At 41.2% G+C, this 23,842-nt stretch overlaps 3 protein-coding genes and 1 pseudogene across 10 annotated transcripts; 1 reads left to right on the forward strand and 3 right to left on the reverse strand.

The window, feature by feature from the left end:
• Nucleotides 1–288: 288 nt before the first annotated feature.
• On the reverse strand, nt 289–2,361 carry LOC116246700 (glycosyltransferase family 92 protein RCOM_0530710). The gene has a single exon (XM_031618522.2). The coding sequence runs from the start codon at nt 2,227–2,229 to the stop codon at nt 595–597; it is 1,635 nt and encodes a 544-aa protein (XP_031474382.1). The 5' UTR covers nt 2,230–2,361; the 3' UTR covers nt 289–594.
• Nucleotides 2,362–7,266: 4,905 nt separating this feature from the next.
• LOC116247481 (pentatricopeptide repeat-containing protein At2g01860-like) lies at nt 7,267–9,454 on the reverse strand (annotated as a pseudogene).
• A 2,217-nt stretch (nt 9,455–11,671) lies between these two features.
• Nucleotides 11,672–15,038, forward strand: LOC116248975 (11S globulin seed storage protein 2-like). The gene is made up of 3 exons (XM_031622047.2): nt 11,672–12,151; nt 12,670–13,393; nt 14,662–15,038. The coding sequence occupies exons 1-3, from the start codon at nt 11,956–11,958 to the stop codon at nt 14,813–14,815; spliced, it is 1,074 nt and encodes a 357-aa protein (XP_031477907.1). The 5' UTR covers nt 11,672–11,955; the 3' UTR covers nt 14,816–15,038.
• Nucleotides 15,039–16,854: 1,816 nt separating this feature from the next.
• On the reverse strand, nt 16,855–23,382 carry LOC116249198 (pentatricopeptide repeat-containing protein At2g01860-like). Of its 8 annotated transcripts, none has more exons than XM_031622389.2 (6): nt 23,227–23,382; nt 22,895–23,001; nt 22,685–22,792; nt 21,459–21,589; nt 19,475–21,358; nt 16,855–18,947 (listed from the first exon to the last, which is right to left on the reverse strand). In XM_031622389.2, the coding sequence occupies exon 5, from the start codon at nt 21,258–21,260 to the stop codon at nt 19,767–19,769; it is 1,494 nt and encodes a 497-aa protein (XP_031478249.1). In that variant the 5' UTR covers nt 21,261–21,358; nt 21,459–21,589; nt 22,685–22,792; nt 22,895–23,001; nt 23,227–23,382; the 3' UTR covers nt 16,855–18,947; nt 19,475–19,766. The 8 variants fall into 8 exon arrangements, with proteins under 8 accessions (XP_031478249.1, XP_031478250.1, XP_049932270.1 ...); XM_031622390.2 differs by having other exon boundaries at nt 22,685–22,795; XM_050076313.1 differs by having other exon boundaries at nt 21,455–21,589; nt 22,685–22,795.
• Between the last annotated feature and the right edge of the window lie 460 nt (nt 23,383–23,842).

Below are 23,842 nucleotides of genomic sequence, written 5' to 3' on the forward strand. Positions count from 1 at the left end.
CCCAAACACTCCAAAACTTGGTTTTGAAGAACATTGAGAATCAAAATCATGTGCCATAGAATTTTATAAGCTGAAAAATTTTATATCATTCATTCGCAATAAGCTACATAGGTTCTTAATCATTGAAGCCGCACTTGCCAAATTAGTTTCTCAAAAAACTTGAAGAAGGAAATAAATCTTCATCCTCGATAGAGAAGAAATCACGCTCAGACCAATCAATGCACCGCCATAACTTCTCCCACTAAAATCACGTTCATGACACTCAAATCTCAGATTACGTTTCTAAAATTAAACAAGAAAGAATTTTCATTAACAGATTTGAATTACAAAAGAATCATTAACGCCTATGGCTCTCCGAATTATAGATCAAGAAAGAAAAACCAAAAGAAATAAAGAATTTGCTCGTTTGGTTGTCTGTTGTACAAATATTTGCTGGCGTCTCCAGAAAGATTTTCACGGTCATTGAATGGCCGGAACGCCGGTGGGCTGAACCTGCGAGCCCCTGTCCGCTGCACCCACGGGATGCTCCTACCGGTCCTAACTTTCTACAAGGATTTTGGATCCTAAATCCAAATCTTTGAAGATCCAAACCGCTCACTTGTCTTCCCATACCGTCTTCAAGCCGCTCTCCGTCTCCGTCCCGAACCACCGCTGACTGAACTCTTTGAGCCGGAGGTCACGGACCTCACAGAACTTTGCCGGCCAGCCAGGCGGCTCGACGGGTTCGGACCCGAGACCGGGGGTTCGGTCCTTCGAGCTCAGGTTCTTGCTCTGCCTCCAGTCCACGACGTAGGCCGAGACCCTGCGCCGGAACTTGGCCCTGAACTCGGACCAGGCTTGGTACTTGTAGTGGTGAACCGAACCCACCTCCCTCTCCAACACGCTCGTCTCGAACCCATCCCTGAGCTCGAAGTGGTGCACCACGTTCAGCAGCGACTCCGCCAACGCCCCCGCCCGCACGATCGACTTGTGCCGCTGCTCCGCCCGTCTCCGGCAGTCGTACCCCTGCATCACGCCCGCCGGTGGGTGCTTCTTCTGTCCCGACGGCCCGAACTCGATGCACCGCGCCTGGATCTGCCCCACCTCTTCGTCGCTTCCGGTGGCGGAAACGAGCTCCCGGAGCGCGTTTCTGGGGCTGGTGAGATTCGCCCAAGTCGGCGAGAAGAAGAACTCGTCGACGTCGATGAACATCGTCCACTTGCAGGAAGAGCCCCAGACGGATGCTGCCGAGTGGGAGAAGCCGGCTTCCTGAGTCTTCGGCCACGGCCACAGGATTCGTGTCACGTTATAGTCGGCGAGATCCTCGGCGACGATCCTCTCCGTGTCGTCCTCGCTTCCGTTGTCGTAGAGCACGAACCGGTCGACGCCGAGGAACGAGTGGTACATCACCCACTCCTTGAGGAACTTCCCGACATTGAAAACCATCGTGCTAGCGCAGAGCTCGTGTTCATAGCCGCCGGATGCGGTCGACGGCGACGCCTCCTGCAGCGGCGGGCGGTAGTACGCGACGGAAGGCATGATTCGACCGCCCACGTCGAGGGAGACCTTGCCGTAGACGCCAGGAGGAGGCGGAAGGCAGCGGAAGACCTCTTGGTACGAGCTGACGACGCGCGTGTATGCGATTCCACCCGGTCCAGATTCATCGCCGAAGACGCACCGGAGCTCATCCGTCGGAAAATTAACGCCCTGCCGGCTGTTTAACCCTTTAGCAAATACGACGACGTCGGAGGCCGTGGGAAGAGCCTCGTAGACAAGGAAGCTCCACCGGAGAAGCTCCGGCCGATCGGCAGGGAAGGGAACAGCGACGCTCTCCGTAACGAGAATCGGCTGGCGGAAGGGACTGAGACGCCGAACGCTCCGAGGAAGCTTGCATCGGGCGGTGGTACGGTTCGACGGGAAAAGCACGCCGAATGGGCGGACGGGAGAGAAGGCCCCGTTCTGAAACAGGCAGCGGTCGCCGGAGAGAGTCGCAGCTGGGGGAAGCACGAGCAGCACCTCCCAATCGGAAACGAGCACCGCATCGACGGGAGAATCTCCCCGACCAGGAGCACTGTACGATTCCCGAATAAGGCTCTGCTCTTTCCCCTGCCCGACCGCGTATCGAACACGAAAATTACCGGCGACGGAATCGCCGGCAAAAGGGTAGCGAACGAACTGGAGGTAGAGATAGGCAGCGGAGATGCAAGCAAGCAGGCCGAAGACGACGGTCGCGCGGATGCTCCGGCGCATAGCTGCCGACCACAATTCCGGCCAGCCAGAGTCGTGAGTAACCGGACCAACTCTCTCGCTTCTCGCACCTCCGTCTCTTATTTATTTAATTTTCCTCGCTCCGGTGGACTCGGTGCTTTCCTTGGCGGTGCTGCCTCAGATCTGATCCATTTTTTATAATTTAAAAAATATTTTTGTGAAATTTAAAACGTAATAAAAGAAGCAGACACTGGGCTGGACTCCAGTAAACGAGACAAAGTTGGCGTTTGACTTTTGACTTTCTTCTCCTTCCGTTCCGCCGCCTGTTCAACTGGGCGTGCTTTGTTTGAACGTTTAGCCCTCGCCTTTTCAAATAAATTTCGAAAATACCAGCTCCTACGCGGTGCGAACCCGATAGATAGATGCCGAGGGATCCGCGTTCAGCATTTTTTGGTCCGCATGATTTTTTTTTTTTTTTCCCACGAAAATTAATTTCCAATTCCAAACTCTAATAGTTAATAAAATATATTTACCTTCAATGCCAAGATTGTATAAACTTAAAAATTTCTTGAAATTGTTGAGCGAGTTATCATTATTAGCTTCTTCTATTTTATGTAAAGAAATCAAAACATTCAATCTCGTTTCGTTTCAAAATTCTGTTTCCAAATCGAATCACTGCTGCAGTTGATCCATAAAACGGCACTTGCTGGATCCAAAACCTGATCCAACTGACGCGCAAGTTTCTATTGTGCCTCCAAGTCGATCCAAATTGGAGCACCCCACCCGATAAACAGACCCAGCGAAGCCAATTTGAAGGCTATAAATATTTTTCTAATAGGATTTCAAACTAGAATGTTTAACCCAAATCCAAATCCGAATCCAATAGGCATGGGATCCAACTTGGAGCAGTGCTGTGATCTTGCTGATCCAGCAGGATCCCTTTTTCTAGACGCTCTCTACACATCGCCTTCTTTGGTGGGGTTGGAAATAATGGCGGACCCAGAAAATTTTAGCAGGACCAGTTTTCACACCAGTCACACCGTAGCTCCGCTATTGCCTGGAAATCTTTGAAGGAAGTGGTCAATTCCATGACTTTGGCAGTGAGAGAAGAAAAAGTTGGACCGGCTTAGTCAACATAGATTTGAGATCGAGATCCAAACCCACACTGAAAACGAGTGGAAAACCCTTACCATTTAGGCATTTACTAAGAAAGGTTACGTTAGAGAGAGAAAGAAGTGTAATACCTGTTTGTCATGCAGAATTCGGATTCCGATACGGGAAAGAACCGGACATGTATCAAGTCGCACTAATTCGAGTTGCCAGAGCGGAACCATACACCCTTGACAGGTATGGGCAAATAATTTTTTTACATTTTAATAATTGATCTAATAATTTTGAATTTATTTCATGAATTTACCATGAGATTTATATTAAATTGCAGAAACGCTGTCGCCGCCGGCCGTTTGGGAACATGAGGCGGGTCATTTATGATTACAGATGAGCGCAAAGTGGGAACACCGAGGCAAATTATTTGAAAAATATTGCTTTAAAAAAATAACTTGTGGAAAGTGTAACTCTTGGACACAAGGATATTTAAATCGCCGACTTTTAATTAATAAAAACTAAAAAAAATCATTTTTTTTGACATTCAAAAAACATTTTTTCATTGAGTAAAAATTACTAAAACTGAAAAAAAAATGTCGCTAAATTACTAAAAAAAAATCTTAAAACTCATATTTTGCTAACAGTCTACAAACGCACAGACTTGGTAAGAAGAACATTATATATATATGTTTAGACTAATATTCATTATCGAAGTTCCAACAAGAATTTCACCCACCTGGTTAGTAGACTGCCAACTCTGATGAAGACCTCTTGTGGTTGAGCCATTAAAACAATGAAGAACTAAACAAAACAAGTGGCAAGTTAACTTGTTGCAAGGAATACTTTTATGTTAGAAAAAGACTAGTGTTCAATACTTAAAGTATGTCTTTCTTGAGACTATTTGGTGGAATTGTCCCCGGTCTCCCTTGATCTGTTCAATTTGTATGCAGAAAAAGCACAAAAGTAAAACCTCTAAGCACTTTAGAGGCGTTTGAAATTCGCCTTTCTTATAGGGAAGCCCAATCTCCGCCCGCCTGTAATAAGACTTTGGATGCCCCAATCACCATGGTAGAACTGGTTTTCGGCGGCCGGAAACCAGTTCTACCATGGTGATTGGGGCATCCAAAGTCTTATTACAGGTAGGGATGTCAATATATTCAATTTGATTCAATATCCAACTGATCCGAAAAAATCTGATATGGAAAAAAAATTAATATCTGATTAAGAAATTAGATCAGATTCTGATTTAATAAATAGCATCCGATCGGATTCGGATATAAATAAATGTCTGATCGGATTCAGATACGGATTCAAATTAGATTCATTTTTAAACAAATATCCTGCATCTAATGCTATCAAATTTTGAAATTTGGCAAAATTTGGTTCAAAATTCGGATTTGGATTCATATATAAATATAAAAATTGGATTTCAGATTCGGATATGACTTTTTTTGTTCGAATTTGAATCTGAATATGTGAATATAAAAAAAAAGCAGATATAATTAAGGATATATCCAATCTTAGTCCGATCTGTTGACATCCCTACAGACAAACAAATTCACACGTTTATTTAGCACATTGGTTAACTTTCAGTAAAATCAAATATAAAATGTCTTTTGAATCTATTTGGCAAGCGAAACCGTTTGTGTCTGTTTCATGAATTTGGTTCAAAGATCGAGACATATTCATGAAACACCTTAAAAGGTTTTTTTTATGAATTTGCCCCACCTTTTTAGAACAGATTAATGGAACAGTAACAAACAGTTATATTTACTAAACGTGCCATAAGAAACTGTTGTTACTGTTCAATGAACATACTCCAATGAAACATTATAAAACGGTGTTCGTAAGTATGTTTTAATCTTTAGGACAGCTTCATACTACGGTAACAAATTACTCCCATTGCCCAATAGCCCCTAAGTATTGCTGAAAGGTGATAGATCTCCCAAAGTGGTAACAAGGTTGATCAATGTCAGAGGTAGAATTTTTTTTTACTGAGGAGCACTAATTTTGGCTGAGGCAAATCAAGTCGGCAGTAGCAAAAACCTTTTTGAAGATCACCAACCGATCATACAAACGAAACATTTTCCAATCAGTTTGTTATCTAACTTCTAACATTGAATCCAATTGCAATGAGGAAACATTCAATAGTAGGAGAAAAACTAAGGTGATGCAAGTGCGAGTCAACTCCCGACCAAAACTTTTAAACCCAATATAATTCAGAAATGAAAGAGGCCGAAAATCTAATTAAGGGAGATAATTTTGCTTTTTTCACATTTTTTTTAGATATTTTACTTTGAAAGAGGTAATTTTGTAAATTACCTTTTAATGTAATGTTTTTGTTTGGAGCTGTAATTTGAGAATTATGGGGAAAAACTTACAGGTGATTTGTTAGGCCTGAAAAGTTAAACAGTCATTTGTTAATTGCACAAAAGCGGTATTTTTTCTTGTAATTTTTTCAAAATTATTTAAAATAAGTATATTTAACTATTAATTAAGTAGACTGATGATATTTTTAAATAAATAAAAAGAAGGTGTTAGGAACATCCATAAATCATGGCCAAAAGGCCGAGCCAGAAAATTTGGCTAGAGGGGTACTCTTTTAAAAATTTTCATATCTAATAGGATATATATATATATATATATGCCGATTTAAAATAAAGAAAGTTTAAGAGACTGATATGCACAACTGCCCACACCAGTCACCATGTGGTTCTGCCACTGGCCGAAAAGGTCGCTTCACACGGCCAACTTGTACTGATACTTTGGACATTACACGTACAGATAGAGACTAGAGCAAAGCCAAGCCTGTCCAATATTGCCATCTAAATCTTCCAAGCCTCGCTAGATGAAGACAAAAGGCCACCCAGAAACTGGATTGCGACAAGAACTTCACGTACCCATTTGAAGAAACCCTAGCCCTACAAGATTTTCTCAATAATTGAGACAACTGGAATTGAGCTGAAAGCCTTGGAGCATCCGAGGCGATCTAAATTCTTCAAACATAAGATAACATTGTGCAATGTTTGACAATGAAAACAATTGATAATTGTTCTAAGAAGATTCCTCAAAGTTCGAGACAGATTCATGTGACACTTGTGTTCGATTGTTTCATGCATACACTCAAACTTTAAGAGGGATTCATATAAGAGTGACAAACTGTTCCCTTCACCAAAAGATGAACACCTACCTCAAGAAATCTTCAAGCGGAGGAACAGTTACAATTGTGTTAACTTGTTGCTTTCCACATGTAGAATTTCTAAAGAAGAAAAGTTCTCATTAATGGAACCTGAAGAGGTATAGCCTAACTGCTCGGGCAAGGAGTATATGAAGAGACCTATCTCAGCATTATGTTTCTTTCTTTAAAATGGTAGGGCATGTTATCTAATCTAAGTTGAAAAGAATGCAGTTCTGCCACTATTGAAGCCAATGCAACTCAAGAACCAAAAAAAAGCAGAGGAATGGGAGGGCGTTTCAGGCTCTTTTTGCTGTTATTGGGAGCAGTTGTCGCATAACATGTTAGAAAAAAAGTTTGAGTTGGCATGAAAGCGCGTTTCTCGCCCACAAACAGAGTGAGGAAAAAGGCGGAGGAAAATGTGGGCATGACCAAACGAATTTATAATATGTATTATTGTTTCGCTGTCAGTTTCTTTAAGTTATAATGGCCTCCTTCTATACTGTATTTTGAAACTAGAAATTCAGTCGAAATATCCAAGCTGCCGATTCTGAAAGGGTCATAAGCCGACATAAAATATTATTTTTGATATATAAAAACAACGCATACTTCAACAGGTTTTATAAAAAATGAAATGAATAGTTGTATTATACATACGCAATGCAACCTCGTGTTGGCCAATGTACGAAACTGATTTGCAAATTGCAATTGGTTCATTTTGAATTGTCCCATCAATCACAGAATGTGTTGTCACATTGATGTGCAAATGGGCCATCGCATATCATATGTGGATTAGAAAGTATTAAAATAATAAAAATTCATTAGTCTAAATTACAAATAAAAAGTAACGATATCCTCATCAACCGAGACAATTTGCTTCAACTAATCCTGCAAAAATAAGTTCATGAACTGAATAGGCAGGGACCTGTTCAGCTGAATTGGCCTAAAGTATGAAAAATGTAACTCTTGAAAAAGATAAATGAAAAAAATTAGGACAAGGTGTGGAAGCATGTTGAGGACCTTCTTCCACCACTTCTTCCTTGCTTGACTGCAAATGGACCTAAAGACAAGCGAAACCAAAAAATTATCTCGCATCTTGCTTCCTTCGTTTCAATGATATGATCACATAAATTCCAGCTGTGTGATACCAGAAAGTGCACCTATCTTTGGCTTGTGCAAAGAGAGTATCATGAGAATCGAAGTGTAGACTTTGGCAAATGACTTGGAATGAATATTTGAAACTCTAGATGGCATTTCAAGTGTAAACTCCACGCAGGGAGAAGCAGAGTTCCTGCTAGCAGTGTTACATCTTCTCATCACAACACCCACTTGCTGGACAGGGGATTCATCTTTTCTTTCTATCTAGCAAGCCTCCATTACATAGACAGGCATTCATTGCGTGGAAGTTGTCAAATCGAAAAGTGTTATATTGCTCGCAGGAGGATATCAGCTATCCTTCAAAAGGTGACATCCATTTCTGAAGGGAGGTGATCGCCCATGGCCACAAGTTATTGCTCCATTCACGAAATCTCACCCAGTAATCCGTTAAAAACTATAAACGGCTGTCATCAACCTGAGCTGACTCACAGTTCAGGCCATACATCTCATGACCACCCTACCATTCAGCTTGAATCCTTCCAATTCAGCTTCTTTAGATACTTCCATGCACATGACCACCCTGCCATTCAGTGCATAAATCTTGATTGTGTCATGATAAATATCGTATGTTGGACAAAATCCTGCTTCCTTTAAGTCTAGAAAAAGATCTGACGGTCCAGTGTGGTATACACATAACAACACTTGGCTTTTGTCCATTCTTAAACCAGGCAAACAGGCTCTCTGCAGCTTCAAATCTTCCTAACTTTGTACAGACCTTCATTTGTGCAGTACAATCCTGTTGTTTCAGTTTAAACGCCTCTCTGTTTCCTAGCTCCTCTAACAACACAGAAGCAAGCTCTTGTTTTTATGGGTTCTTTGCCATACTGCGATCACTTTGGCGTGGATGCTGGGATCTAAAGTCTGTCCTGCATTTTTCGCAATCCATAAAGGTTTCCTTGCAATTCCATCCTTTCTTGATCTGATGAATCCCCTCACCACGGCTTTGATGACGCTCCTGCTAGCAAATACCATGAAATTCTCCATGTCTTTGGCATCTTCAGGAATCTAGCTAAGATTTCTATCACTGACACCAGAATTCTGTCATCCGGGAAGAGCTGAGGATGCTGGTTGGCCCAGCAAAATGTTTCTAGTGCCCTCTACGGCAATCCCCTATCCCTAAATCTCTGATTGTCTTGGACACTAAGCCTTTCCTAAGGACAATGTTCCACTTGTCGAGAACTTCAACCACATTCTTTTCTGGTGGAAGATCTCTGATTTCACGAGCGACATCGATGAGGAGGGCTAGATTTTTACAAACTCTTTTGCAAAGTGATGATCTAGAAGAAGCTAGTGATGAAGCAGCTGATCTAATGAGATCTTTTGCCGTTGGTAATCTCAATGGCCGAAATTTGTACAGCACAGGCAGAGGAAGAGGTCTCTGCTTCCATAATTTCCCTGGTTTCTGTGGTACTCTCCCTTGGAGTGAACTAATTGCATCCAGTGCCTCTTCGCTTCAAGAATCATCCATATCCTCCACTGAAGTGCTTGGGCCAGTATCTGTTAGTTGCTCTCCTGTGCATCCTATCAAATCAGGATCAGAGGGTGCCTTGGCTCGCCGAGGATATCAAAGATTTTTTGGGACCTTTCTTCTAGAGCTCTACACAGGTTTTCTGATGGCCATGCTTTGGACAATCCCCTAGGCATTGCCATGTCTGAGTTCACCAGTCGACGCCATATTCTCACATACAACGACATATCTCTCCAAGAAAACCGGTAGGGAGTGATCAAACAGGCCATCCTTTCAGCAAACACTTGGATGACATCTAGTTCCAAGGATGAAATTCTCAACCCCAACAGTTCCTCATGTCCAATTTGCATAATAATCTCCATTACCTCCACGTAAATCCTGCCAAGCGGGAGCTACGTCCTCGAGGAATTTCAACAAAACAGGTATTGAGCTTAGAACACCGCCTGGCTTACGAGCCCACAGGCGCGATTGGCTTTTGACGCCCTGAAAAAGATGAGCGCTTACTGATCCAAAAGCCTCGGTTTCAACCATATCTCATTGGAAATCACTTATCTCATTGGGAATCACAACAGTTGAGTTTCTTTTACGTTGCGTTTCGTACCGTCGAATCTAAAGGCTACAGGCTTTGGAAAATCCTCCGTTTAGATGATCCCAGTAACGCAGATTTTGAATCCATGTTACATATAAAAAACAGTGGATTTGAAGTCGGATGAAGGGTCTCACCTCAAATCTGTGGATATGAAATCCTACTAATATCAAAGTGAAACAGAGTTCGGACCAAATGGATAGTATATATATATATATGTTGAGCCTTCATTAGGCCCAACAGAAATTTATGGTGAAAGATTTTTCTATTTCATGTAGGTCATAAGACGTCTTCCTTTTAATATTTGTCTCTTGAATTTATATACATTGAAGCGGAGATTATATAGAAACTACATTTTATCGAGAAATGCTACCCCAATGTGGGTCTGTAGTACTAATTTTAATATTTCATTAGTGAAGACAATGTGTCTTAGTCAACCAGAAAATGATTCATCAGTTACTTACAAGGCTTGTATGCCGTTTATGGTTTCTATCCTATGGAGGAAAGGTACTATTATCCAAATAAAAAAGAGATAAATTAGTCATGAATTACTTATAAAACCCAAATTGATTCCCTAAAGGCTACATTTTGGGGTTTGAATTGTTATTGAAGTTCCTTTAGTAATTATCTTATGAGTAATCTTAAAGGGGGGTTGGTGCAATGGTCAGCTAATCTTTGTTTCAAATTTTTGTAGTGTCAACCTTATGTGCTACAAATAGGAGATCGTTAATAAGTTGAAGTATAGCAATGGCATCACCTTGAAGCACCACAAAGCAGTCATAAACCTTGGGGTTACGAGGAGAAGAGGAGGGAAGAGAGGCATGGGCAAAGTCAGGATTTTTTCAGGGTTGGGCCAAACGGTCCAACTAATTATAATCTATTATATATATATACTCACACAGTTTAGATAATATTTACAAACCACAGTATAGTAGAAGTTAACATATATCGTATATAATTACCCACGTCATTAACTTGAAGCGTGACTTGTCCTATGACACATTTAATAATTGCTTGTGTCATCAGCAAAACACGTCCTTCACAGATAAGGTGTTCTATTTCTATTATAGTAACGTAAATATACTTTTTTTCTAAAATAAAAGTGGGGTTAAGTCCCCTTCCGGCCCTCCTTTATTCAACCTCCAAATAACACCCCTAAACAACTTAATTAGTTTTATGAAATAGTAAAAATAACTTTTGCCTAAAAAAGTGTGGGGCAGGTTATTAAGGTTCTTTGTGAAAATAAGGTGTTATCAAAACCTAGTTTTAGTATACACAGTTTTAATGTTATTTAAATGCACATGAAACCTGGTTTTAAACTATTGTCAAAAAGTCATTCAAGGACTATAAGAATTAAGAACTCATCTGTTCTGTCCAGATATGATGATCACATACAGTTCTATGAAAGGCAGAGCCAGAAAGAGAATCCAACATGAATATCTTAATTGTATATACCCAAATAAAACTACAAATGAATGAGAAATAGATCAAAACAAGCAAAACAATTTTGTCACAAAAATGACAACAAAAAGAGTAGACAATAATGAAAAACCAAGACATTACCCAGTTTTGCTTACTCCCTGAGTTGTGGGTCAGGGATGAAGGAAACGACAGACAGAGCGCAAGAGAGGGTCGGGCCAAACTAACAATTTTTTGATTTTTTAAATATAGTTTTTTTTTTCAGGACTGGGGTAGGGCCATGGCCGATTCAAGAGTGTAAGAGGGTTTTCTGTTTTTTTTTTTTGTTTTAATAAAAAAATTGTAAAAAAATATACACCTCTATCATGTCCCTATTATATCGGCGAATTTTAAAGGCCAAGCGTTTCCTGAAAATAGCCTTAGAAAAAGTTCAACTATTTTTGTGGTAAACGGTAACCCATCGTCCGGACAACTGCCCCTGAAAGGAAGGGCAGTTAGAGTTAAATTCTTTACGGCAGATGTAATGATTCAAGGGGATAAATTGAACCTTTTGTAAAAGAAAAAAACGTAGAATAAGATTAGAATAAATTCCACCAAGTGAGAACATCCAAAATACTTTGTCTTTTTTTGAACCATTAAACCTCGGAATAAAGATCAATTGGCTGTTTATCCAAAGCACTATCACGTTTATCCCATCCTTTATCTACCTTTTTCTTCATTCGTTGCGCTTTGTCTTCTCTATAAAGTTCTCCACCTTCTTCTCATATCACAGGTAGTTACGCTTTTTTACTCCGATTTGTATTTCTCTCCCGTGTTTCCTCACCGGCGTTTCATCAATCGTTCTGTCGCCGATCGGCAATGGAGATCGATCTCTCTCCAAAGCAGTCTCAGAAGGTGTATGGAGGAGATGGTGGATCCTACTACACATGGTCGAGCTCCGACCTCCCCATGCTCGCAGAAGCCAAGGTTGGTGGGGCCAAGCTCCTCCTTCAGCCCCATGGCCTCGCCCTCCCCAGCTACTCCGACTCTGCCAAGGTCGCCTATGTCCTCCATGGTTCGTCTCTCTATCTTATACACCTATTCACCCTTTGAAGTTTGATCCCTCCACTTATCTCCCCACTTTATCCAAACCCCTTTCTTCTTCTTCTTCTCCCATTGACGACGTGAAGATCTATGTACTGTTTTTTCCCGATTCTGTTGATGGTATATGGTTGGTGTTTCTCTTGAGTCGAGATTCTCCGATAAGCAAAGTAAGGGATGTCGTTGCATCATAAATGTGCTTCTGTTTCGGTCTTCATCGGTTTCTCTGTTTCGTGCATGAGATCGGCGGTTCTCCCAGTAATGGCCGGGCCTTCAATATTCTTGATCGTAGGAAAAGAACAGACGAAAAATATCTCCCCAGATAGTTGGAGATTTTAATATTATTGAAAAATGCATTCGAATGTGTTGACAATTTTGTTCTGGTTCAGATTTCTTTCCTCTGCAACTTGTTTCGAAAATCCGTCTTCTCTTTTCTTGCCATTCAATTTTGATGTACTCCGTGTTTTACTTGTTTGTTTGATTGAGCTACAGGGAAAGGGAGGGCAGGGATAGTGATGCCGGAGGCGACGAAGGAGAAAGTGGTGCCGCTCAGAAAGGGTGACGCCCTCGCCCTTCCCTTCGGTGTCGTCACCTGGTGGTTCAACGACGGCGACGGGGAGCTCGTCGTCCTCTTCCTCGGCGACACCTCCAAGGCCCACCGCTCCGGCGAGTTCACCAACTTTCTCCTCACCGGCGTCGGCTCCCTCTTCCACGGTTTCTCGACGGAGTTCGTGAGCAGGGCGTGGGACCTGAAGGAAGAGGAGGTGGAGAAGCTGGTCAAGGCCCAAAAGGGGCAGGGGATCGTGAAGCTGAGGGAAGGGCAGAGCCTTCCCGCTGCGTCGGAGGAGGACGCCAAGGGGATGGTGTTCAACTGCGAGTCGGCTCCGTTGGATGTGGACGTCAAGGGCGGCGGCCGCGTTGTGGTGCTGACGGACAAGAACCTGCCGCTGGTTGGGGAGGTGGGGCTGGGCGCCGACCTGGTGAGGATCGACTCTGCCTCCATGTGCTCTCCTGGCTTCTCCTCCGACTCGGCCTTCCAGGTGACGTACGTGATAAGAGGGAGCGGGAGGGTTCAGGTGGTGGGGATCGACGGGCGGAGAGTGCTGGAGACGAGGGTGAAGGCCGGCTGTCTCTTCATCGTTCCCAGATTCTTCGTTGTCTCCAAGATTGCCGACGGCGATGGCATGGAGTGGTTCTCCATCATCACCACCCCACAGTAAGTAACCCATCATCATCATCTTCCTAATACATGCATGCATGTGTAACTATATGCTGCTTTGAAGTCAAATTATTCTAATTAATTCATTCTGAAAGCTACGTTAGGTCATATTAATTCGCTAGCTCAAAGAAACCTGCAACTTTTAGCTTAAGTAATGCTCGTATAATTATCATGATCGCCACATTAAATTGGCAGCCTTGGAAGCTCCAGCCTAATTTGAGTTTAAGGTTGAGTTGTTATAGAGTTTATGGTCCTTGGTGGAGCAAGCTATCTTCACTTCGGATGATCAAGTGTGAACCGCTCAAGTGACTTAATCGGCTTAATCATAGACTTGAGCTCGATTCGACCGTGTTCAATTGGCTTGGCTCATTCCCCAGCCATAGGGGTTGGTGGACCCATGACATGATGCGGCCTTTAAACATTCACCAAGATGTTGAGATGTCCTGTAGATGAGAGAAGCAAAGTTGGCAGATGATAGGTAACATCTGTCATGCTTTTGTCCTATCAGTGGGAAAATGAAAGCAAGTCAGGACATGTGTTGATCCACTGCTTTCTTTCCTTGGAACTGGTGATAGTGGAGAATCATGTAGTGGCCATGAAATGACATCTATAAGCATTGGTTGCCACCTTCGACTGCTACAGATATTTGGGGCAAATTGGTAACTATGCTGTAATATGCTGTGGTGGGCTCATATATGTTACCCCTTTATAGAAAGGTAGCCTGCCTAGAAAATATATGATCCTTGACTAGTGGGAGCACCCATTTGATTATGTTTCTGTTTTCCTCTTAGATATTATGTAATCAGCAGCCGAGAGTGGTTGAGAGGTTGTCAAAATTTTGACGTTTGCATCCATGCAGGTTTTGGTGTTATTGGACAGTCATAAATCTCTTTCTATGCAAAAGTATGTTTAAGTATGTTGATCTTCCAAAGTAGGAAAAGTATGGCTTTTCTCTTCTGTTTTTCAGGTTGTCATTCATTCATTCATTTGAGCGGTCTACAGTAGGTTAATCTTTAACTTCAAACATCTCTCTCTCTCTCTCTCTCTCTGTGTGTGTTGCCATTTATGAAAGGTTTACACTTAAAGGACTTAATTTTGTTTGAATTTTCTGACATGGAAATTGCAAAATTACTGTGAAAGTCTGGATCAAGTTCAGATTTTTTGACAGTTCCATTTGTTAAATTTGCTCGAGTAAACTGTGATCGTAATAGAAGATTTATTGTGTGATTCTGGTTAATAACTTCTTGGTTCTTATAAAATGGCAGGCCGGTGTTCAGTCACTTGGCGGGGAGGACCTCAGTGTGGAAGGCACTGTCCCCGCAGGTGCTGGAGGCATCGTTTGACGTGTCTCCTGAGATGGAAAAGCTCTTCAGATCCAAGAGGACCTCCGATGCCATCTTCTTCGCACCACCAAATTAGGCATCCATCGCGGAAGGGCCAACTCCAGTTCCTGCCATCTTCTTCTAGGCGTCTTCCGCTTTGTTTTGCTTTGTTTCTCTCCTAATAATGATGGCAAAGATTTTGTTAGTGATGATGATCCCTTTTGGTGCTTCTCTTCCGTCCTAGCCAGCAGGTGGTTTTTTTCTCCTTCAGCTTGCTTGACTTGACAATGTCGCTCAATAAAGCCGCTTGCTTTCTCCAATTTAGCCTTTCTCCTTTCATTTTGCCTTCTAAATCAACATGAATAGGTGACACACCTCTTATGTCTCTCTCTCTAATCTCAAACTCGCGCAACCGCTATATCTTTGTTAACTGTGTACCATGTTTTTGGTATTTTAATCGTAATATATTCTTGAAAAAAAAAAAGAGCAACGTTTAGCAATTCAGATCGACTCGATCAACACGGTACAAACTTAGAGGGCTTAAGATCTAGCGGCCAGTAATCGAAGGGGATCGACAACCACTTATAGCTGTTTTTCCCTTGACCTGTCGTGCATCAGCCGATACAGATCAATACACACCGAAAATAACAGCACTGATCAGTGACACCAAAATGTGGCGACAAAAACCATGATCAAAGTTCTTTCCACAAAGCAAGTAAGACCAACAACCAAGGTAACATGGGTGAAATTAATAATAGAATCTGCCATTCTGCCGACTCACAATCTGAGAATAATCTGAAACCTCCTCTGTGCACTTTGGTGCTCGACGCATCACAAGCACTGTGTCGAGATTTGGACCATACTAACTCATGGTGGGGATGACACACCCATTTAGAAGTACGATTACCGAGGACGATCAAATATGTAATCCTGGGGATTCAGAAAGCGTTCTAAGAAAGGTGGAAACTGAAAGGAATGATCTTAAACCAAAAGATATGGCCTCTAAAATGATTCCTTTTAAAGGAATACATTATGATCCTGATATGTTCCACCTTTGGTTTCTCAAGATTCCAAAAGAACCCGCTTCCATGGGCTGATCCATTTTGTGGGAGGCATTCTTTGTTGCAAGGTAAAAAGATATGTTTATTTCTTCATAGGCAAGGAAAAGCACGGTTTCACCACATACATGGAGACAGACGCATATACACATGCACACATTTTGCATGGCCATAAACACACATACAGGAAGTGGATTTGTTTGTGCATTACTTTGCCATGCTTTTCGAAGAATGAAGGGCAGCTAATCGATAGAAACTCGGCCAATTCAAATACAAAAAAGTAGTGGACTTGTTGATGCGTTATTTGGCTAAATTTTGTGACGAACGAAGGCCAGTTAAACCCAAGAATTCCCATTATGAACTGAATAGTGAGGCAAGGCACAATTTTATCATAGGAACAAACATGAGGATTTCTAGGAAACCACTTCTTTCTCTAATACATAAAAAAATGTGGGCATGGTCTACACTCCCTAAAATCTGTTTCATCCTTTTTTTCTCTTTTTTGATAAACATTTACTGCAGGAGAACCCTGGTTCAGGTGGCATTCATGAGGAGAAACCAACAACCTTATGTGAACAGGTTCTCATTTAGACACCTTACCTATAACACTGAAAATATACCTTGTCTCCGAAAAACAACAAAAAAATTAAAGCACACATGAGCAGGTTTTGTAGATAAGAACAGACTAGTAACAAAAAAATTAAAGCACACATGAGCAGGTTTTGTAGATAATAACAGACTAGTAAATGCATCAGCTCCTGAATTGCTCCCGATGGTAAGGGCCGCCTGAGACTGTAGACAGACTAAATCCCGTAACTAAGATGTTTGGAAACGATTTCGATGTGCAATGGCAGCTACTGACAACTTACGGATAGCAAATTCACTCTCTATTAACCAACCACGGAATTATACAAACCTGCAACCATTTCAGCTTAAACACATCAAATGGACCAACTAATTCACTGTCCATGTAGTTTAATTTTAAAAGTTAATACCCGAATGGTATTGCCAGTTGCATTACAACCACCCCTGAATAACGGCCTCATGGAAAAGAAAAGCAAAAGAAAAGACATGAATCTTACAGAACTACAGATCCATTACCACAAACAATTCAACCATAGGATGCTCAGTGAAGGTGATACATCAGATGAAGTAACAGAAAAACAACCTAAAGGCCCGATGATCTCACTGCTCAAGTTCAAAGATCAATTTAGACATACAAAATCATATTAACTGACCATAGCAACCACAACAGAAAGCTAGAGCATCAAAGTTTATCAGGATGAACCCAGTCATCCTTGGCTGGCGTTATAACCAAATTAGCAGCTACTTTGAAACAAAAATATTAGAAAGAATACAACTCCCCGTAAGGTAGGCACAACAAACTCTCCTTCAAAAACCAAATCTCTACAAACATATGCTTCACTTTTTCATATCTTTGCCAGCACACTCTTTATGTATATAAATCGAACACTCATCTGTTACTAAGTTACTTCTGAAATCAGTAACAGTCACCTTGCAGTTCTCAACACAACCTAACAAAGAAATTTAGAACTTCCAATTTCATAATACATAACCTATACTATGGGATGATCATATTGGCATGATGTTGATAGCAAGGAAAGGGGGGAAGGAGTTTTGATTTTTCAAACCAAAAGATAAATAATTTCATGAAATTTTTACATTAGTTATCCCATAAATCAAATAAAAAACTTCAAACAGTAACCAACAAAAAATGCCCTTTGCTTTAAGTATAAAAATTTCAATTATCTTACACTTCAGATCCATGAATTTCAAATCTGAAACTACCAAATGCCCCCTAAGTGACACAGCAATTGTCAATTTCTCCAAGAAATCACTAAACTAAAATTGCATTAACAAAAGCTTCAAAGTTGAAGGATCATAATAAACCAAGGTAAAACAATTGTCAATGACAAATAAAGTGAAAGATATAAATGAACTTAATAGAACAAATATGTTCGAAAATGATGAAAACTAGAGCTTGAATTCCTCATCGGTCCATGTAAAACACCCAGGATATAAAGAAAAAATATGTACTCTACTTCTGTAGGGCATTTGAATACCTCAGGACACTCCAAAAACCAAACTACTTGATGGGTTTGTCCCTTGAAAAGCAAACGCGAGGTGAGCCCCCATCGCCATGTCATGATGAATAAGTGATTGACAAGCAATGCTATCCATATCGTACGATACGCACAATACGTATCGTACAGGTCGGAAAAACCTATACGTTACGCTTGCGATAACCGATATGCTCGTGTATCGCAAACGTATCGCCCATATCATATGATACGGGCGATACACCCTCATATCTTATGATACGGGTTAAAACACAAATTTTTTTATTTTTTAAAGTTTAAACACTCCTCCCTCTCTCTCTTCTTTTATTTAAAGACTCCAAGAGACGTAGGAGGGAGAGATTTTGTCCATTTTCATAAAAAATAACCAAGGATTCATCGATTTGGGAGATATTATCGTTAAATCATGAAAGATGATAACTATATGTTTTGAACTTATAAAATTGTGATGTAATCTAAGTCCTAAAACTCTAAGTCTTAAGATTCTATAAAATTTTCAAGTTTAAAATTGTGATGGATGCTTATTATGTTATTTTGAATATCTAATTTCTTATTTTTGAATGTGTTGTTGTTACACATGAATGTTCCTTATGTATGATGATCTTTTTTATATTTGAATACTTTTTTCTTGATTTCTGATTTTTTGTTCATTTTTTCAGATTTTTAATGATTTTTCTCTATTTTTTCTGATTTTTAAATATTTTTTAAAATTACAAAATTAATTTTACGATACGCTATTTGCGATACGTTACGATATGGCGTATAGGCCGGCCCGACCGATACGCGATACACTACGCCTTTTATAACATTGTTGACAAGTTCAAACATTTTTCTTCTCTTCTACAGCTGACTTGACAATTTCAAGATCATTTCCTCTCAATGCTACCAGTTTGTGTAGATAACTTGGCTTTCAGGTCAAGGAGACGTGATCATTTGGAACTGCATCTCTGAAGGGGACAAAAAAAGAACAACAGGATGGCTCATAGCTGTTTCATTACAGAGTGATACACCCATCCACCAGTATCTGGTGTCATCCTCTGTTGCATATAGCTTAAAAAACTGATTCTGCCACCTATCACAGAAAAGAAAATGCAATTCAGAAGTATCAAACATAGATCTCCAAGACATTCAATATAGAGAAACAGACAGTCTATGAGCATATTTGATCACCTCCTGCTGGAGAAATGGGGCACTAAGCATCCCCTTCTAGAGAGATTATGAAAAGCAGAAAAGGAAATGCAAAGAGAAAAAAGAAAACATGTAGAAGCAGAAACCAGATTCAATATCTAAACATGATAATGCCATGAGATTCTTTAAGCTTATCCAAGAAGAATAATAACGGGGCATCAGCTAGATGTTGTGAATCATTAATCCAAAAGCTTTCAGTTTTTGTACAAAACAAGCTTGAAAGAGACGAGCAACATCCCAATTTAGACACCCCCACTACTTCCTTGGCAGCAAATTGTACACCTACAATTACCAAGGGGCCAGAGCCCTTTCATCATATTGACCAAACTTTGGCAAATGACTTAGAATGAATATTTGAAACTTTAGATGGCATTACATGTGTAAAGTCCAAGCACCGAGAACCAGACTCACCGCTAGTAGCAGGCCATGAGATTCATGACCAAATACATTCTCTTCTTTCTATCCAGCAAGCTTCCTGTACTTAGAAAAGCATTCACTGCTCAAAGGTGTCCAATGGAAAAGTGTTATATTGCTAGCAGGAGTTCATCAGCCATTTTTTAGAAGGTGACATCCATTTCTGAAGGGGGGTGATCACCCATGCCCGCAAGTGACAGCTCCATGAAATCTCACCTCAGTAATCCGTTAGAAACTATAAATGACTGTCATCAACTTAAGCAGACACTCACGATTCAAGCCAAACATCTCATGATGTAGAACTGCGAAGAGGACCCAGTTCCCCTTTTATCTGGAGAAGGGATGTTGTTTCTTTGTCCAGTTTGAATCCTTCCAATTCAGCTTCTTTAGATACTTCCTTGCACTTGGCTACCCTACCATTCTGTGCATAAAGCTTGATCATGTCACGATAAATATCATATGTTGGACAAAACCCTGCTTCCTTAAGTCTAGAAAAATATCTAACAGCCCTGGGAAGATCATCTAGAGCTACACAAAGTCGAATGACAACACGATAAGCAGGCAGATCCAGCAAATGGTTCAACTCCTCCAACTCCCATGTAGCAGCCATTGCTTCCCTGTACCTTTTGCTGCTGTACCTGCTGTGAATAAGTGTGGTATACATAACAACACTTGGCTTTTGTCCAGAATTCTTAAACCAGGTAAACAGGCTCTCTGCAGCTTCAAATCTTCCTAACTTTGTACAGACCTTCATTAGTGCAGTACAGTCCTGTTGTTTCAGTTTCAGCTCCTCTCTGTTTCCTAGCTCCTCCAACAACACAGAAACAAGCTCCTGTTTTTCTGGGTTCTTTGCTACATCTGCAATCAGTTTGGCGAGGACGCTTGGATCCAAAGTTCGTTCTGCATCTTTCGCAATCGATAGGAGTTTCCTAGCAGTTCCATCTTTTCCTGCTCTAATGAATCCCCTCACCATGGCTTCGATGACGCTCTTGCTAGCAGATCCCATGAAATTCTCCATGTCTTTTGGCATCTTCAACTTTGAGAATCTAGCTAAGATTTCCACAACTGACCCCAGAACTCTGTCATCAGGGAAGAGCTGAGGATGCTGCTTGGCCCAGCAAAATGTTTCTAGTGCCCTCTGTGGCAATCCCATATGGCCCAGCTCTCTGATTGTCATGGACAGTGAGCCTTTCCTAAGGACAGCAATCCACTTGTCGAGGACTTTGGACACATTTTTCTCTGGTGGAAGGTCTCTGATTTCGCGAGCGAGCTCAATGAGGAAAGTGGGATTTTTATAAACTCTTTTGCAAAGTGATGATCTAGAGGAAGCTAGCGACGAAGCAACTGATCTAATGTGATCTTTTGGCGTTGGCAATCCCAATGGCCGAATTTTGAATGGCACAGGCAGGGGAAGAGGCCTCTCCCTCCCCAATTTCCCTGGTTTCTGTGGTACTCTTCCTTGAAAGAGTGAACTAATTGCGTCCAGTGCCTCTTCGCTCCAAGAATCATCCTCCTCCTCCACTGATGTGCTCGGGCCGGTATCTGCTAGCTGCTTTCTCCTGCGCATCCTATCAATATCAGGATCGGGGGGCACCTTGGCTCGTCGGGGATATCGAAGATTTTTTGGGACCTTTCTTTTAGAGCCCGACGCAGGTTTTCTGACGACCATGTGGATAAATCTATAGGCATTGCGATGTCTGAGTTCACCAGTCGACGCCATATTCTCACGTACCAACGACATATCTCTCCAAGAAAACCAGCAGGGAGTGACCAAGCAGGACATTATTTCAGCAAACACTTGGATAGCAACTAATTGCAATGACGAATTCTCAACCCAAATAGTTCCTCATGTCAAATTTGCATAATAATCTTCATGACCTCCTGCAACAAGAAAGGGTCTTTCCACATAAATCCTGGCAAGCGGCAGCTATTTCCTCGAGGAATTTCAACAAACAGGTATTGAGCCTAGGAAATCACCTACCAACAGAGTGCCATGGATGTTCTCGTGCCAGTCACTACCAGTCTCCACGATTCTCTCCAATATCCTGATCAAAATTTTGTTACGACCCCACAGGCACGATCGGGCTTTGAAGCCTTGACAAAGATGAAAACCTACAGGTACAAAATGCCCGTGTCACTTTCAACTTTCAAGCATATCGGTATCGGGAGTCTCAACGGTTCAGTTTCTACCGGGGTTCCGACCAATGCTATGCAACAATGCAAATTCCTTCGAAAAACTGTAAGGTGCACGTCGAAGAAAAGATGAGAATGAAGATGCAACACCAGGACTTCATATGAGCTTGCCTGTTTCGGTATTACTTTCCCCCGAATCAGGGTTTGATGGGATCATCAGGTAATGGCATCTGCTCCATCAGTACTGTACTGGTACCCAAGACAGAAAGAACGACAACCCAAGATTGAAAAAGAAGGACAGTACCAATTTCACTTGGAATGGATTTTGTTTGGGCCTGCATTAAGACCAATTGCAATTTTTGGGTATATCATAAAGATGTCTTCCTTTTATTATTTGTCTAACAAATTTAAGTACATTATTTCGGAGATGATATAGAAATTGCATTTTAGGTTGGCTGATTTTAGTGATTTTTCATCCTACTAGTTATTAAGATTGCATATTTATTAATAGAACATTGAAATTTGAGTTTCTAACCAGGACACATGCAGGCATAAGAGGAAATGTAGTATTTGAAAATTTAAAATGATGAATAGAAAAGAAGAAAACTACGAGCAGCCGCCTAACAATAGGCAAAATATTGGACTACCAACTAGACTTATCGATTAGGCCCTCAACTTTTCACGTAACTTTTGACCAACCATTTTTTCAAAGAACGATATTAAAAAATATATAATAAAATACAAAATTGCCAAGTCTCGAACAAGGTTTCAAAAAATAATAAAAACTAAACAGAACTCGATGACTAATATGAATTACAAAATTAACAACTCTCTCTAGTTCGTCTCTAGTTTGCTTCTGAAATGGAGAAGACATTATGAGAATTGAAGTAATTTGAAATCCGAAGTTAAAAAAGAATACACGTAACAGATTTGAGCATTATGAACTACAAAATGAACAAGTACTAAACTCTCTCTCTCGTGCATGTTAGTGTAACAAGAAAAGTAACTCAAAATGTTATTTATAATTTGTTTAAACTTTTTTTTCCTGTTAAGGTAGATAAAGGCTCACTAAACCTGAAGATGTGAAGGCCGCTGCTTGGGGGCGAGTTGTGGAGGACAATCAGTGGAGCTTTCACAGCAAGGAGGGGAGACTATGTCTGTAGACAGATGCAAAGCACGAGGCTGCTGCGAGGGAAACCGATGGTGCGTCGATAGACAAAAAAGAAATTGTTTATAATGAATCGGCTGAATCGATTTGGAGCAGTGGATGGCATTCCATCTTACCTGCTGCGACGCGAGGTGAAGAGTGCCTCTACTACGATGAGAAAAACCAGTGCTGATGCTGCTGCTGCTCCTCCTCCTCTTCTCTCCTTTCAGAAACAAATGGAAGCCTGTCATGGAAGCGTGAGACACAGAAACCAACATAGGAAATCAGCAGCCATGGGCTTTGGAGAAGAAGAATAAGTCCTGGACTTTGCAAAGGAAGAAGAGGAAATTTGAAAAATGGGAGCGACAGTACCTCTGTCTGAAAAGGATGAGCAGAAACGGCTTATAGGGAGAGACGGAGAAAGAAAGAGAGAGAGAGAGAGAGAGAGAGAGAGAGAGAGAGAGGGGACCTTCATGGCAGTCGGAAAACGGTCCCGATGGTGCCGGGAAGATGTCCGAGAATCGGTAAAAGAACCGATGAGAATGAATTCCACCAAGTTAGGACATCCAACAATATACCTTCTTTAACATCGAACCTCAACTATTTATCCGCGGAGAGAGATTGGTTCATTCCATCTACCATTAGTGATCCCCAACTATTTTCTTATGGATTGATGCCCCTCGATCATTTACTTATTTATATATTGATGCCCCTACATTAATTTACTAAAGGGTGTAAGTTTTTTTCGAATTAGGAATTAGTGCTCATCAGTCAAAAGTTCCTAGCTGGGCAACTGATTGTTTTCTGCCATTTACTTGAAGTGTTCCAATTTGGTCCTTGGAGTCAATTTGTTCATGAAAAACGTCAAAACTTAATCACTGACACACATGAACCAAAGAAGGAAGTTAGCAGGATGGTTAACAAACAAGTTTTTTAAATGACAAAAGCTCATTTTTTGGATCAAGATTCATCTTCAGTGCTGTAATGTAATGCTTTCCATGAACCCTGAATAATACACCATAGTGGCTGATCGGCATTGGCCCGTATCAGGTCTTACGGGCCATATTAAATCAAATAAAAGGTTC

Source organism: Nymphaea colorata, chromosome 2 (assembly GCF_008831285.2).
Source record: "Nymphaea colorata isolate Beijing-Zhang1983 chromosome 2, ASM883128v2, whole genome shotgun sequence".
NCBI lineage: Eukaryota > Viridiplantae > Streptophyta > Magnoliopsida > Nymphaeales > Nymphaeaceae > Nymphaea > Nymphaea colorata.

Excerpts from the sequence above, each read along its gene's own strand:
- LOC116246700 (XM_031618522.2), bottom strand. The coding sequence starts at position 2,229 with ATGCGCCGGAGCATCCGCGCGACCGTCGTCTTCGGCCTGCTTGCTTGC.
- LOC116248975 (XM_031622047.2), top strand. The coding sequence starts at position 11,956 with ATGGAGATCGATCTCTCTCCAAAGCAGTCTCAGAAGGTGTATGGAGGA. Across the intron at positions 12,152-12,669 it reads GGTCGCCTATGTCCTCCATG|GGAAAGGGAGGGCAGGGATA; the intron begins GTTCGTCTCTCT and ends ATTGAGCTACAG. Across the intron at positions 13,394-14,661 it reads TCCATCATCACCACCCCACA|GCCGGTGTTCAGTCACTTGG; the intron begins GTAAGTAACCCA and ends ATAAAATGGCAG.
- LOC116249198 (XM_031622395.2), bottom strand. The coding sequence starts at position 21,260 with ATGTCCTGCTTGGTCACTCCCTGCTGGTTTTCTTGGAGAGATATGTCG.